The sequence below is a fragment of the Diceros bicornis genome, chromosome 28 (genome assembly GCF_020826845.1).
Source record: "Diceros bicornis minor isolate mBicDic1 chromosome 28, mDicBic1.mat.cur, whole genome shotgun sequence".
NCBI lineage: Eukaryota > Metazoa > Chordata > Mammalia > Perissodactyla > Rhinocerotidae > Diceros > Diceros bicornis.
Genome location: NC_080767.1, coordinates 9,941,395 through 9,957,466, shown reverse-complemented (window position 1 = coordinate 9,957,466; position 16,072 = coordinate 9,941,395). Strand labels below are relative to the sequence as shown.

The following is a 16,072-nucleotide window of genomic DNA, read 5'->3' as shown; positions in this document are numbered from 1 at the left end:
AAAATCTTAAACAATTAAACAGGGGTCCCCCCCATAGTAGTTGGCACGTTTAATTATTCTTTAGATTTATTATATTATAACCAGCTACCCATAAATCATTTAAACTATGGAGAGAGATTTGTTAACCTCTAAATCTGATTGTCTTGCTGTCCCTCCCTGAATCTTTTAATACCTGCTTAGTAAAGAATCTGTTGGGGGGCCGGCCAGGTGGCGTAGCAGTTAAGTTTGTGCGCTCCGCTTTGGCAGCCCAGGGTTCGCAGGTTCGTATCCCGGGAGCGCACCAACGCACTGCTTGTCAAGCCATGCTTGTGGCGGCGTCCCATATAAAGTAGAGGAAGGTGGGCACGGATGTTTAGCCCAGGGCCAATCTTCCTCAGCAAAAAAGAGAGGAGGGTTTGCATCTGATGTTAGCTCAGGGCTGATCTTCCTCACAAAAAAAAAAAAAAAGAATCTGTTGGTATGGGCACAGGTAAGCTAGGAAGCCCAACCAGCATAAACTGCCAGCTGCTGCGTTAATGTATGTAAATTAGCTTAGCAAGCTAATCCACATAGATATTTTCAAACTACTCTAATCTGTTTATTACTTCTCTCCCAGTTCATCCATATTTTTGCTTAGTCTAATAAAGTAATATGTTATATTGTTTTTACTTTTATCTTCCTGGCTCTTAAGTTTTCTAAAAGGTGACTGCTGAATCTTCTTTCCCAATTAGTATTCAGCAATACTTGTGTCTTCATTTTTTCAGTCATAGGTTGATTACACATTATTGTGTACAGACATCTGCGAGCAAAGGACAAGTGAAATAAGCCTCTGTCTTCAAGGGGTTTGCAGTTCAGCAGTTCACGTGTACAGATAACGAATATACAGGTGTGCCACGTGAGGGCACTGAGAGTGTTCTGGGAGCTCACGGGAGAGAATTCATTTCCACCTTTGGCAGAAATGGGGTAGAATCAGGAATGGCTTTCTAGGAGAGGCGTTTCAGTCCTGAAACAGAAGGGCTACAAGAGAAAGAAGTACTAATGGAAACAGAGGAGTTAAGAGGAGGGGCCGTGCATTAATGTGGAGTGTTGAAGACTCAACATTAGACTTGGAAATGGAGATATTAAGCAGGAAGTGGAAATCTAGACCTGGATGCTGGACTGGAGCTGGGCTTGGAGATGCAGATAACAGCTCAGTTAGAGGTGGTGGTGAGATTGTTGAGCTAGTGGAAGTTGCCAGGCTAGAGCAGAGAAGTCCACAGACAGAGCCGTGGGGAGTAGTAGCAGTTATTGTGTGGGGGAGAGAAAAAATGTGAGCCCAAGGGGTAAAAAGTGAGGAAGAAGAAACTTTAGATCAGGTAGCTAAAAGGTCAGTGTGATGCCAGGGGCTGGGGCAGTAGAGATGGGGAGTGACTGCTAATGAGTATGGGGTTTCTTTCTGGAGTAATGAAAATGTTCTGGAATTAGATAATATTGATGTTTGCAAACCTTGTGAATATAATAAAGCCCACTAAATTGCACACTTAAAAATGGTGAATTTTATGGTATGTGAATTATATCTTAATTAAAAAAAAGGTAAATGTGATGAAAAGCTTAATAATTTATCCTGTATATGAGTGTAACAGGCTTAAACATGGAGATAGGAATTGGAAGAAAATTCCTATCCTATAAGATAGGTTTGTTTCAGTTATTTTTGGAAAAAGGACATTTGTGCTTTCTGCTGAGGCAGTTCCTAAATTACAGAGATACATGCAAAAGGATAGTTGATGGAAATAATTTTATTATCAGGCCCTTTCTGGACTTTTTTTATAAGTCAGAACTTAGCATTTGTCAGAGAGAATAAATGATTAAAATCTGCTGTCTACTTATCACATTTCTCCTGTATTATTCTCTAATAACAATAATACAAATTTTTAATGCACTTTATAATTCTTGAGGTGCTTTTGTGTATGTATTTATTACAAGGTATGTAAACATGCACATATATAGTGGCAGGTATTTGTAATAATGTTGATAAATTGTGTATTGGTTGAAAACTGGCTATGTTACGGGGTTTTTGTCTTTTGCTCTGAATCAGACACTTTTCAGCTTTGGGTAGGCCTCATGTAAGTGGAGTGGTTTTTGCAATAAACCTTAGAAAAACGTAAGTTTGCAAATCAGATTTATTTGCTGCTGGTACACTCAGTTTTTCAGTGTTTATCTGTGAAGACTGAAAATACTAATCATGTTTACCCCACCCTAAATCAACATCTTGATAAAGAACCAGCATAGTTCCTCCTTTGGTTAACTCATTTTTTAAATATTGTAGCTTCATCCAGTACTAGCTACCAGCCCAGCCCAGTGGTAACTTTAAGGCAGATCAGTTTGTGCAGTAGAGCGGGAGGACATGTGGGTCCTCGAGTGCTGGGGGAGGGAATGAGTTCCCTCTTCCACTCAAGCTAATGTCTGTTTACCCCACTGAACCGTTTTTTCCTGGAATGTTCCAACTGTTGCATGTTATGTGGGTGGGGTTCAAAATTTTTCCTACCCAGAAAATAGCTAGAACTGAATGGAGAGGCCTGATAATTCTCATTGAATACTTCTCTATACAGGAATTGACAGAAGAAGGACTGCCTTTTCTCATACTCTTCCACATGAAAGAAGATACAGAAAGTTTAGAGATATTCCAGAATGAAGTAGCTCGACAATTAATAAGTGAAAAAGGTAGATGGATTAAGGTGTTTATTTTCATCCTTTCTTTCTGTTTCTTTCTTTCTCCCCCCGCCCCCATTACATTCATACTGACATAAACATATTTGGGTTAAAAATTTATTGAGTTCTTTTAACTCTACTCAGCCCTGGAAATTACAAGTAAACATGGGGGTGGGAGGCATTAGTAGAGAGAGAATATGAAGCAGTGGCTTCTTTTTTTTAAACCATGACTGTTTTAGCTCCCTAAAATCAAATAGTCCCTAAAATCAAGCAGCGTGAAAAGTGGGGTCATGGATGGACGATGTTAACTTTAGGCACTTTGTTCCAGCACCTTGATACTTTTCTTGTCCCTTTGTAATAGATAGTCTCAGAGATATTGTTGAGAGAATTTACACAGTCTGATTAACATTTATTTCTAAATGAACGAAAGTTGAGTAGTTCTCTGTGGACTTCTCCAAAGTATTAAAAAAGAATTTGAGGTATCACCAGCTTTCCTTCTGTAATTAGAGTAGAAAATCAAACAAACTGAAGGCATTGTATAGTGCCATGCCCATGTTAGTCCCTTAGTAAATATTTTTGGGGTTGAATTAGATTAAAAATCAACCAGTAGGGACTGGAAGGGAATCCTTGATGAAGTGAAGATGGTCCCGTGAGAACAGCTCATATGTTAGTTTCAGGAACTTGCTCCTCCCACTGCAGAGCAGATGATAGCCCATTTAAGGAAAATACAAAATTCACTACAGCATTTGAATTCAGGTTGAGTTCATATAATTTCTAAGAAATTATACTCTCTGCCCTAAGAGCTAAAATCCTACCTCTTTGTGTGTTGTAATATTTAGGTTTCAGTTTTTGTGACCTATATCACTCTAAAACATGTTGGTTGTTTTAGTATGTCACTTTTTATGAACTTGCAATCTTATGAGAATGCAATCAAGAAAATTCTAATCTACCTCTACAAATTCTATTTCTTTTAAAGGTACAATAAACTTCTTACATGCTGACTGTGACAAATTTAGACATCCTCTTCTGCACATACAGAAAACTCCAGCAGATTGCCCTGTAATAGCTATTGACAGCTTCAGACATATGTATGTGTTTGGAGACTTCAGGGATGTATTGTAAGTATTCATTTTGGTTTATTTAATTATTGACATGTGTCTCAAAAATGAACTTAAAACAATCACTTGAATATTTAAATAATTCTGTGTTGGAACAGTAATACTTCGTTATTTGGATGGAAGAGGGTTTTTTCCCCCACTCTAGAGTATGGTGTAATTGACTATGAGAATTATGATATATCCCTATAGAAATTCCAGCATTGGATGACCCTAATCCTCGGGAACGAATCTCTGAAAGAAAATTTTTGACCTATGAGAAATTAGTTCTTAATTGAGTTTGGTCTTTGTCAGCACATCAAGGAAAGTAGATTACAATGCTAGGTCAGGTTAAAGGAAATTGGTAATATTGCTGCTCATTCGTGACTGTGTCTAGCAAGAGCGTTAGTGGTACATTATCTAAGATCCAGAAGATGGCTGTGACCAGGCATTTCTAAGGGCCTACAGCTATGAACCTTTCCAAGAACAGATAAGCTTTCTGATTCTATTCTCAGCTATTCATAGTATTAATAAACATATAAACTCTATAAGTACCACAGATAATTAAATTTTTATCAGCTGAGATGTTAAATACAATGGTTAAAAATGGAGAGGTTTCTTCATATATGAAAAATTTAAGCAGTACAGCTATTAATTCGTGTTAGACCTTTTCTTTTTAAAATTTGTTTAAATACCCTTTTTTATGTCCAAAGATTAAACTGCTAGTTATAGGATGATTTGAAGTCTTATTACAGAATGAATTACCTCACTCACTTTTAAATATTTCAGTAGAGATGTGGTTGTTTAAGAGCAGATTCTCAGTCCTAACATGTAGGCCTAGATTTGAGTCCTGCCTTGGGCAGGTCACTTAACTTCTCTGTTCTTGTTTCTTTACATTTAAAATATGGTTGATGGTACAACCTACCTAATGAGATTGTAAGAAAATTAATGAGAGATGGTAGTGGTGTTATAAACCATAAAGTACTAATGAATATTAGTTGTTTTTACTTTACCTACACTCAAAAGAATACCATTTAGCCTATTAACTCGTTAAATATTTATCCAGATCTTCTATATGACAGTCATTGTATAATATAAACCAAGTCATATAAACCAACGGTTTAAAGTTTACTAAGAACTCACAACCAAGGAGTTTATTTGGAAAAAAGTTTACTAAGTTTACTTAAAAAAAGTTTATTAAGAACTCACAACAGAGTAGAGACAGGAGACAAGAAGGTAGCAGGCATTGTGTTTCCTGATGTGATAAGTGCCCTGACAGAGTTCAACAGACAGGTGCCTGATCCAAGGTTTCTGGAGATGTTGATGCTTAAGGCAGGTCCTAAAGTTGTGTACAGGTTTCTTGTGGAGGTGAGAAGGAGACCGGGCTTGGAGAAAGGGGACGTTGGCAGAAACAAGTATAAGACTGTCGGCTGAATACAAGTGGACGGGAGGGGAATCCTGAGGGAGGAGGTCAAGAGAAGTAAGCAAGGGCTAGCTCATGCAAGCCCTTATATGCTGTGTTAGGGAAGTGTGGCATTATCCTAAAAACTGTGAAGAGCCAATGAAGAGTTTTAATCAGGGGATTGTTTTTTAAAGATCATTCTGGCTGCAAACTGGAGACCAGATTAGAGGGGGTCCAAATAGAATCTAGGAGACTCAGTAATCTAGGCAAGAGCTGATGATAGATAACCAATAGATGATTCTTGAATGAATGAATTGGTTAAATAAATTCTGGCAGTAGCACTAAAGCTAGAGAGAAGCAGGATACTTGAGACGTTTTGCAGGTGGAACAGAAGGCATCCTAGCACATAGGGGAGGGAGAGGCCAGCAGTGATGGCGAGGGGTCTGAGCTGGACAGCTGACTGGGTTGTGAGGGCATTAACTGAGCTGGGGACTCAGTGGAGGAGCAGCCTTGAGGTCAAGATGATGAATTCCCTGTCTTGGCATATTGAACTGGAGGTGCCTGTGGGCCGCAAGGGAGGAGCGTCCAGGAGGGCGTTTCCGTGGCTCTGGGATTCAACAGTGAGATAAGGGCTGGGTCTCGAACACATGAGGATGTAGCTGCAGTTCTTCAAACAGATGAGGTGACCTAGAACAGCGTTGAGAATGGAACTCTGCTGAATACCAGCATTTAAGGGGAGGACAGAAGGAACATGTGCAACAGACGGAGGAGGAGGAGGAATCCAAGAAGTGAGAGAGAAGCCAGAAGACAGTAATGTGGTAGCTGAGGGAGGAGCACGTCCAGCAGGAAAGAACGCTCAACCGGAAGATAAGGATGAAGCATGTTAGATTTGACGGAGAAGAGGCTGTATTGCAATGAATTGAAGATGACTGGTGAGGAAATGAAGATTTGACATAAAAATTCTTGCAAGAAGCTAGCCTCTAAAGGGAAAGAAAAATAGAAGAGTAGCTCCAGAGAGGCACAGGATGAAGTAAAGTTTTAGCTCCCCCCCCCTTAGGGTACAAGAAACTAAGCATGATTAAATGCTTGTGGGACAGAATCACATGGAGTGAGTTGTTGTTGAGGAGATAGGAAAGCAGGGCTGATTGATAAAACAAAGCCGTAAGGAGCACGAGGGAAAGAGAAGCAAAGGAGAGGAAATGCCTTCTTCCGCTGTAGTGAGAGAGAGAGGAAAGTGCAGCGTTTCCGTGGGGATGTTTGTGGATTGCGGTGTTAGGGACAGCAGCAGACTGCTGAGGTTCCTGTCTGGTTCTTGTGTTCAACTATGGCTAAGGAAGCAAGATCATGTCCTAAGAGTGAGGAGGTGGGGGATAACTGAGGGGGCATGGCCATGCTGGATTTAAAAAGGAAGCCTAGGAGCCGGCCTGGTGGTGTAGTGGTTAAGTCTGTGCACTCTGCTTCAGCACCCCACAGTTCGCAAGTTTGGAACCCCGGGCGCAGACCTATGCACCGCTTGTCAAGCCACGCTGTGGTGGCATCCCACATAGAAAATAGAGGAAGACGGCCACAGATGTTAGCTCAGGGCTAATCTTCCTCAGCAAAAAGAGGAGGCTTGGCAATGGGTGTTAGCTCAGAGGCAGTCTTCCTCAAAAAAAAAGGAAGAGTAGTTGTACCCAGAAATCTACCTTAAAGATCCAGGTCTCCCTCACATCCCGGCATTTATTTAAAAATTGGAACTCATGTAGTCCCCTTAGCAAGTGTGTGAGCGCTGACTGTGGGCTAGACAGAAAGGTCGTGCTGGTCACGTGTCCTCTTCCTACTTCTTCACAGGCTTGCTTCTGGATGCCGCAAGCTCACGCTAAAAGAACAAGGTTTTTTGTTGGTTTTTTTTTACAAATTTTGGGAAGCCGCTGAGCTTTTTTTTTTTTTGTTATTTTATTTATTTATTTCCCCCCAAAGCCCCAGTAGATAGTTGTATGTCATAGCTGCACATCCTTCTAGTTGCTGTATGTGGGACACGGCCTCAGCATGGCCGGAGAAGTGGTGCGTCAGTGCGAGCCCGGGATCGAACCCGGGCTGCCAGCAGCGGAGCGCGCACTTAACTGCTAAGCCACGGGGCCGGCCCAAGAACAAGGTTTTTAGGAGAGAGGGAAGTTGTTCTCGTGGCTGGGCTCGCTGCAGGAGCTTCCAGGCAGTGACTGTGCTTGGCGTTAAACTGCTACTTTACTCATGGGTCGTTTATATGAAGTTTTATCAGCACATTTCCCTACCTCTAGTAGTGGATAAATCTTGGGTTGTTCATTTACCTCTTCCCTTTCACTAGAAACTTACAGCCCTAATTATAAAGTCTCGAATTAGTAGAAGTCACCAGGATGCTGACTCAGGTTAGGTTTACCAATCAGCCACCAAACTATACCCAACTTTGGCTTTTATTCCTAGGAATGTGGTGTCGCACATCAAAGGAAACCTGTGAGGAATTCCATCTTGGCTGTCTTTAAGTCTTCTCCTCTCCTTCTGAAGTCAGATTTAAAACACTCCAGCACTTCTGATCCCATCTTGGTGTCTATTTGTCAGAGAACCCAAACTGACACAAGTGGTCATATTATCACATGACCGCGTCCCCCTACTCTTAGTTCACTGGACCAAGAGATGGGTACTTGACCAAGAAAAGTTAATCTATCAGCTGGCAGCATTCTCCTTATGCCCTGGTGCAAAAAGAAAACAGCCAGTGCAATTCTCCAGAGAAATCTGGAAGTGGGAAATGGTCCTCTCCCACCCTGGGTGTGTTTAACTTAGTCCTGTGAGTAGGGAGGGAGATAAGAAAAGTGACTATTTGAAGCTCTCTGAAACAAATTACTTTTTTAATTTCTCCCTTAGGTGCCTGATTGCCCCTCCTAGGCACTGTTCTTTCTAATATTTTTTTAATTGTAAGGAGGCACATGCTGTGTGAGCTACAAACTGAGCCTATGTGAATAGATGTTAGTGTTAAAAATCAAATAAAACGTGCAGCAAAGTGAATCTGACACATTTAATGGCTTGCCTAATTGTTATTGTGCTGCATGGTAATTAAGGCTTAAATGATAAGCAGTTTCCATAAATTACTGAAATTATTATTACTTTTACTTAGTAACTCAGCATTTCTGGGGTCAACTAGAGGAAGCATGGTTGTGGTAAGGAGAGAGAAAGCAGATTTATGGTGCACAGTCTCCTCCAGTGCCAGAGGCGGGCATGGTGAGGGGAGGTGTTCTATTTGCCTCTTCCTTATTTCAGAGAAACTGTGACTTAGGGAGCTAACATAACCAGCAAGGCCATACAACTAATTAGTGGCAGGGCGAGGATTCATGCAGAGTGTACTGAACCCCAAGCTCATAACCTTGATACCAAAGCAGGTACTTTCAGAGCATAGAACAAGCAGTGGAAGTGTGAATGTGAGAGATATGTGAAGAGACTAGTTACTAGTACCTGAAACTGAATCACAGAGCTATGAATCCTTAGATTTTTTCTGTAGTTTGACCAGACTGGTTTCTTGCCATACATAAAGGAATAAATTTTACAGAGAGATAGGAAAAGAATGTGGGGTAATTTCAGAACCTAAGAGCATCTAAGGGCAGGTCTAGGAAATGTCCAATAGCCCCGAGAGAAGAGAATAAATGATGGGGTTATGGTATAAGACTGCTGAAGGACCTTCACGAGAAACTTACCTTCTAAAAAATTGTGGCCAGTGAACACCCTACCCTCTGTACCTAAAGAGTTCTCAGACAGCTGCCACCCTAGCGACAGGGAAGCAGCAGCAGGACAGGCCTCAGTCACTGCTGGGAAAATGGACCGGGCTACTCCAATGTTAGTGAGTGCCCCAACTCTGGGCTCTAGGTCATTTATCCCAGATCACTAAGTCACTGAAAATTATGATCATAATTCCTTAAACGACTCAGGCTGCAGCTGCCTGGCTGCATTGGTGGCAGGGTGAGAGTAGGGGTGGTTGTGGTAAGGAGGTGAGAGAGGCAGGGCAAAACTAAAGCGAGGGGGGGCGGTATCACACTAATTTAGCAATTTGGTCATCTGCTACGACAATTAGCCTGCCTCCTTGAGCTTGGAGGGAGCAAACCCAGAATTGGATGGAATGATAAAGAACTTGGAGGGATAGGTAGAAGAAAATTTTTAAATCAGGTCACCATTAAGGTCCCTTTTAACTCTGAGAATCTGTTTTTTTCCATCATTAACTAGGGAGTCCTTTTTTTACCCAAAGGAGGCTTTTCTTAAGTGGAAAAAAATATTGGTACTAAGAAATCTTCTTAAAAGGCAAATTTATTTAGTTTTTATTATTAACTCTTGCTATACCAACTGCTTTGTGACAAGCATTAATAGATGTTCAGTAAATGTTTTGATTAATTTGCTTTTAATCTGTTTAAGAGTTTGACTACTTTGAATGTATATATCTGCACGTCTGGAATATATCCTAATATTTATCAACTACCCTGTTGTTCCCCACCTCTCCTATTCATCTCTGTAGTTTTGATTCTCTGAATGTGTCTCTTCTGTCAGCCACTGGACAATATATGCAACGGTCCAGGTCCCTAAATGCCATTTTTATTCTCATGTCATGTACTTATCATACAATTGACATCAATTACCTACTTATAAGTACTTTATATTTTATAAATCATTCCAGTATATTTTACCTTATTTGGTGCTGCCAACAAAATAGACATCAAGTGCTAACAGAGCTGGGCACTGTACCAGCCCTACTTTATACTTTATATGTGTTCAGTTAATCTATAACAAGCTTATAAGTATTATTTCCACTTTTACAATAAAGAAGTTAAGCTCCGAGACTAAAGTCAAGTCACTAAAGAGTCAGTATAGTGTAGTGGTTAGATGCTCAGACTCTAGATCCAGACTGCTTAGGTTCAAATCCCATTCTGTTACCTACTAGTTGTATCACCCTAGGCAGTCTGTTACCACCTTTGTACTTCAGTTTCCTCATCTGTAAAATGGGAATAATAATAGGGTCTACTTCATAGGGTTGTTGTAAGCATTAAATGAATGTGTATATCTATAGCTCTTAGAACAGTGTCTGATACCTGGTAAGTGCTATTGTAAGGCACTTATGATTATTGTAGGCAATAATATACTCAGATTCAAATCCAAGTCCGTTAGACTATAAATACCATTAAGTTAAATAAAGCAATTGTTCTTATGCTACATATCAGAAAGCTGAAGCTCAAAGAGGTTGTTTTTTCACACTGTAATACATTGAGTTTGTACTACATTGTTGTACAAGTTGAGTTAAAAAGTACTAAACAGTATTAGGAAATTGAATCCAGCAATATATAAAAAAAGAATAATATATCACAACCAAGTCGGCAAGGCTGGTTCAGCATTCAAAAATCAATGAAATTCAGCATATTAATGAATAAACGAGAAAAACTACCAGTCACTTTAATACATGCAAAGCATTTGACAAAATTCAACATTGATTCATGATAAAAATGCTTAAACTTGGAATACATGGAAACTTCCTCAATCTGAGAAAGGACATTTATAAAGAACCTACAGCCAATATCATATTTAATGGTGAAAGACTGAATACTTTCTCCTTAAGTTCAGGAACCAGGCAAAGATGTCTACTCCTTGTGTGTGTGTGTGTGTGTGTGTGTGTGTGTGTATTAAGCATATCATTTGTTCCTTTATTTCTGATTATAAAACATTTGTTCTTGGGGCTGACCCTGTGGCCTAGTGGTTAAGTTCGGCACGTTCCGCTTTGGCAGCCCAGGTTCGGATCCTGGGCACAGACTTACACCACTTGTCAGCCATGCTGTGGCGGTGACCCACATACAAAATAGAGGAAGACTGGCACAGATGTTAGCTCAGGGCAGATCTTCCTCAAGCAAAAAGAGGAAGATGGGCAACAGGTGTTACCTCAGGGTGAATCTTCCTCAGGAAAAAGAAATTCTTGAATAATTCTGAAAGTTAATAAAATGCCAAAGAATAAATTAAAAATCATCCACAAATCCCAGAGATCTAGACATATGTGTGTGTTATAAAATTGGGGCCATGCTAGTTTATGAATTTTCTTTTTAACTTATCCACACATTATAAACATCTTCCCTTGTCATTAATATTTTTTCCATTATTTTTAATGGCTAGTTTGCCTTTGAATGTATTGTTTCATGATTTAACTAACCCGTTGTTTGAATCCAGGTTTTTCCCATGAAAAAAATCAGTAACACTGCTACTAATGGGACTTTACCAGAGTCCTCCTCCTCAACATTCTTGTAGGTTTTGGTGCTGTAGAACACTCTCTACTTGAGTTCCATCACGGTTTCCCTTTGTTTTTGGCTCTTTCATTGTCTTTTACTGATTGTGCTTCTCGTCTTTAACCCCTATAGTAACAGTCATAGTGCTGTGCTGTCCAGTATGATAGCTGGTAGCCATATATGGTTACATATGTTTAAATTCATTAAAATGATGTAAAATTTAAAAATCAGTTTCTCAGGCACTCTAACCCCATTTCAAGCTGGGCTACACCACTGGGAAGTGTTAGGGCAGCTACTCTCTTTTTCCCTTCCTCTGGGGCCCAACAGATCTTCTCTTGACTTCTCACTTCACATCTGCTCCATCATCCTCTCTGGATACCAGCCTCTTCCTCTGCCTGCCATAACTTCTCTACAGATGTGGTTCTGATTTACCATGACAGGACATAACCTGAACTCTGTATGACTTTGCAACTCTAATCAAGTCATCAGATTATGTTCTTTATATCTCTTAGTTCAGATTCCCCAGACATCTGATTGGCTTAACCCATATAGATTGGTTCCCTCTCCACCCTAAGTTATATGTCCTCCTCCCCTTTTTTCCAGCTTTATTGAGGTAAAATTGACAAAAATTGCATATATTTAAGGTGTACAACATCACATTTTGATATATGTATACATTGTGAAATGACCACAATCAAGCTAGTTAACATGTTCATTACCTCACATACTTTTTTGGGGGGGAAGAACAATTAACATCCGCACTCTTAGCAAATTTCAAGTATACAATATAGTATTAATAACTATACTCACCTTGTTGTACATTAGATCTCCAGAATTTATTCATTGTTTGACCAACATTTTCCCCCTGCTCCCTCTAGTCCTTGCTAACTGATGGTTACCATAGGTACCACGTGACCCAACAATCCCACTTTTGGGTATATACCCAAAGGAAATGAAATCAGTATCTTGAAGAGATATCTGCACTCTCAGGTTCATTGCAGCATTATTCACAATAGCAAGATAGAGAAACGACCCAAGTGTCCATCAATAGATGAGTGGATAAGGAAAACGTGGTACACACACACACAGGAATAGTACTCAGCCTTAACAAAGAAGGAAATCCTTTCATTTGTGACAACATGGATGAACCTGGAGGACATTATGCTAAGTGAAATAAGCCAAAAACGGAAAGACAAATACCGCATGGTCTCACTTATATATGGAATCTAAAAAAGCAGAACTCTTAGAAGCATATATCTTTCCATTTATTTGTGTCTTCTTCCATCAATGTTTTATAGTTTTCAGTGTACAGATCTTTCACCTCTTAGGCTAAATTTATTCCTAAGTATTTTACTGTTTTTCATAATAATGTCCACTCTCATCAGTTCTATTTAGTATCATACTGGAAGTCCTTGCAAGTTCTAAGACAAGAAAATAAATAAAAGGTGTTCAGACTGGGAAGAAACTATCTTTCTTTATAGATACCATGACTGTGTATGTAGAAATTCCCAATGAATTTACAAAAAAAACCCCTAGAACTAATAAGTGTTTTTAGTAGGATACAAGATAAACGTTTTAAAAATCACTTTTATTTCTATACACTAATAATGAATGATTAAAAGCCAAAAAACTTTTGAAGTGCCATTTATGATAGCTCCAAAGGAAACAAAAAAAAGAACTAACAAAATATGTGCAGGATCTGTATGCTGAAAACTGTAAAACGCTGATGAAAGAAATGAATGAAAAATAAATGAAGAAATATACTGTGTTCATGGATTGGCAGCCTCAATAGTGTTAAGATGTCACTTCTCCCCAAATTGATCTATAGATTTAATGCAATCTCAATCAAAATCTTAGCTAGATTTACTGTAGATATAGACAAGTTGATTCTAAAGTTGATGTGGAAAGGTAAAACTGGAATAACCAAAGCAACATTAAGAAAGAAACAAAGTTGAAGGACTCATATTACCCAATTTTAAGACATACTATTAAGACAGTGTAGTATTGGTGGAAAAACAGGTACATAGAGTTGTGGAACAGAATAGAGAGTCTAGAAATAGACACACAAATATAGTAATTGATTGTTTTTAAGGTGCAAAGACAATTCAGTGGAGAAGGGTAATCTTTTCAGTAAATGGTGCTGGACCACCTGAAGATCCTCATATCAAAAAAGGAATGCCTCCTATAAAAAATTAACTCAGAATTGATCATAGACCTGAATGTGAAAAGTAAAACTAGAAAACTCTTAGAAGTAAATGTAGGAGAAACTCTTCATGACCTGGGGTTAGACAAAGAGTTCTTAGATAGAACACCAAAAGCACCATCCATAAAAGAAAAAATTGATAAATTGGCCTTCATCAAATTAAAAACTTTTGTTCTGCAAAAGATAGTGTTAGAATGTAAAGAAGATATACGAATGGCAAATAAGCACGTGAAAAGCTGCTCCACATCATTAGTCATTAGAGAAATGCAAATTAAACCATGAGATCCTATTTTGCATCTTTTAGAATGGCTGAATTAAAATACTGATAATACAGGTGTTCGTGAGGATGTGCAGCAACTGGAACTCGCATGCATTGCTGGTGGGATTGCAAAATGATACAGCCACTCTGGAAAACAATTTGGCAGTTTCTTAAAAAGTTAAACATACATCTCCCATATAATCCAGTATTTTTCCTAGAGAAATAAACTTATGTTCACACAAAAATCTGTGCACAAATGTTGGTATTAGCATTGTTCAAAATCACCGAAATCTTGAAAGAACCCAAATGTCCTTGAGTGGGTGAATGGGTAAACTAATTGTGGTATATCCACTCAATGAAATACTATTCAGCAATAAGTAAAGAAACATTGTTATACATGCAACAAAATGGACGCATCTCAAATGCAGTTATGCTAAGTAAAAGAAGCCAGTCTCATGATTACATATTGTATGATTCCATACATATGGCATTCTGGAAAAGGCAAATTAAAGGAACAGAGAACAGATCAGTGGGTTGGCAGGAGTTAGAGGGGAGGAGGAGGGTCAGACTCAAAAAAGGATGTTGGAATTGTTCTGTATCCTCTTCGGAGGTGGTAACAAGATGCTATATGCATTTGTTAAAACTCCTAAAAAAGGAGAACTGTCAGGCTAAAAAAGTGAATTCTACTGTATCTAAATTTTTAAAAATAATAATACTTCTCACCTTGTATGCATTTGTCAGAGCTCGTTTAATGATACATTTAACATTTGTGCATTTCACTGTGTCAAAATTTTGCATCACCTAAAAATAGAGATTGTAAACCAACAAAAAAGTGTTTGGAGGATGGGAGAGAAACACCTAGGTGTTCTAATTAGAAAAACTGTACCCTGAAGTGTGAAAATATAATTGAATTTATTATGGCAAGGGTCCATTTATTTTCCTTTTTAGCAGATAACCATGTGGTCTGTTTTCTTGACAATATAGTGTTGATTCACTGATTGTTACTTAATAATGATGGATAGTTTCTGGCCACAAGCTAGGTAAGAACCCTTTGGTGGTCTGTGTTTCTACCACATTAATTCAGACTCATCCTGTCTCCCTTGTCTTTGCCTTTTGCTCACAGTTCTTTCTCTCTGCTCGTCTGTTGACGGGGGAAAAAAATCAAGTTAGGGAAAAATCTGTTTTGAGTGTTCTCTCTGAATTTGTTACATTTAAGATTTAATTATAAATTATTTTTTTTCTTATTTTTTTTTTTTAAAGATTTATTTATTTATTTTCCCCCCAAAGCCCCAGTAGCTAGTTGTATGTCATAGTTGCACAGCCTTCTAGTTGCCGTATGTGGGACACGGCCTCAGCGTGGCTGGAGAAGCGGTTCGTCGGTGTGCGCCCGGGATCCGAACCCGGGCCGCCAGCATCAGAGAGCACGCACTTAACCGCTAAGCCACAGGGCCGGCCCATAAATTATTTCTTGACTAGCAGAAGCACTTCACAATGTATTGGTTGTGATCATCTTTGGACTTTATAATTTATAACATAATCAACTAACGGGCTTTATCTTAAACATTATAGACCATTTGTGATTCTTTGAATTGAATGGATATATTTTAGCACTTTGCTGTGGGTGACCGCAGATGATGTCAGGTTAAATTTAAATTGATCTCCTCTCAATGTTTATCTCTGGTGCATGTGCAATTTCTTCAGCACCAGAGAACCTTTCAGAGGCATTCTGTCAATACGGCTACCTAACAGTCATTTGTATTTGTAAACTGTGCATTTGGCACCTGCTGGTCTCTGCTGCATCGGAGCTGGTGGGGAGCCAGAATGGGTGTACAATGAAGTTACTGGTTGGTGCAGCTCAGTGGGAGTTATTGAAGGGAAGAAACAGCACTTGTAGGACCTCAGGAGAGGAGAAAAAGAAAAAGAAAATGGTAATATTAACACAAGCCAGCTATTCTTTGCTACAAAAAATAATGATTTAAAAAGTCAGTCAATTCTACTGAAGGAATTAAAGTGTTGGTGGACCTGCATTTTAATTCTTGTAACAGATATGAAAAACAAAGCGTTTGTATTTAAAATAATGAATTAAAAAAAATACCAACATCTCAGTAGAAGACAGGCAATTCATATGAGCAGAAATATAAATTAAAATAAACAATAGAAAAAATCCTTAATTTTTGAAGAAATGGAAAT

At 38.9% G+C, this 16,072-nt stretch overlaps 1 protein-coding gene across 1 annotated transcript in view; it reads left to right on the top strand.

Annotated features, from left to right (window-relative positions):
• Window positions 1-16,072, top strand: part of ERP44 (endoplasmic reticulum protein 44) — an 85,306-nt gene that overhangs the window by 65,728 nt on the left and 3,506 nt on the right. The window contains exons 9-10 of the mRNA XM_058523655.1: window positions 2,568-2,679; window positions 3,644-3,785. Of these exons, the coding sequence (XP_058379638.1) occupies window positions 2,568-2,679; window positions 3,644-3,785 (254 nt within the window). The remainder of the gene's footprint in view (window positions 1-2,567; window positions 2,680-3,643; window positions 3,786-16,072) is intronic.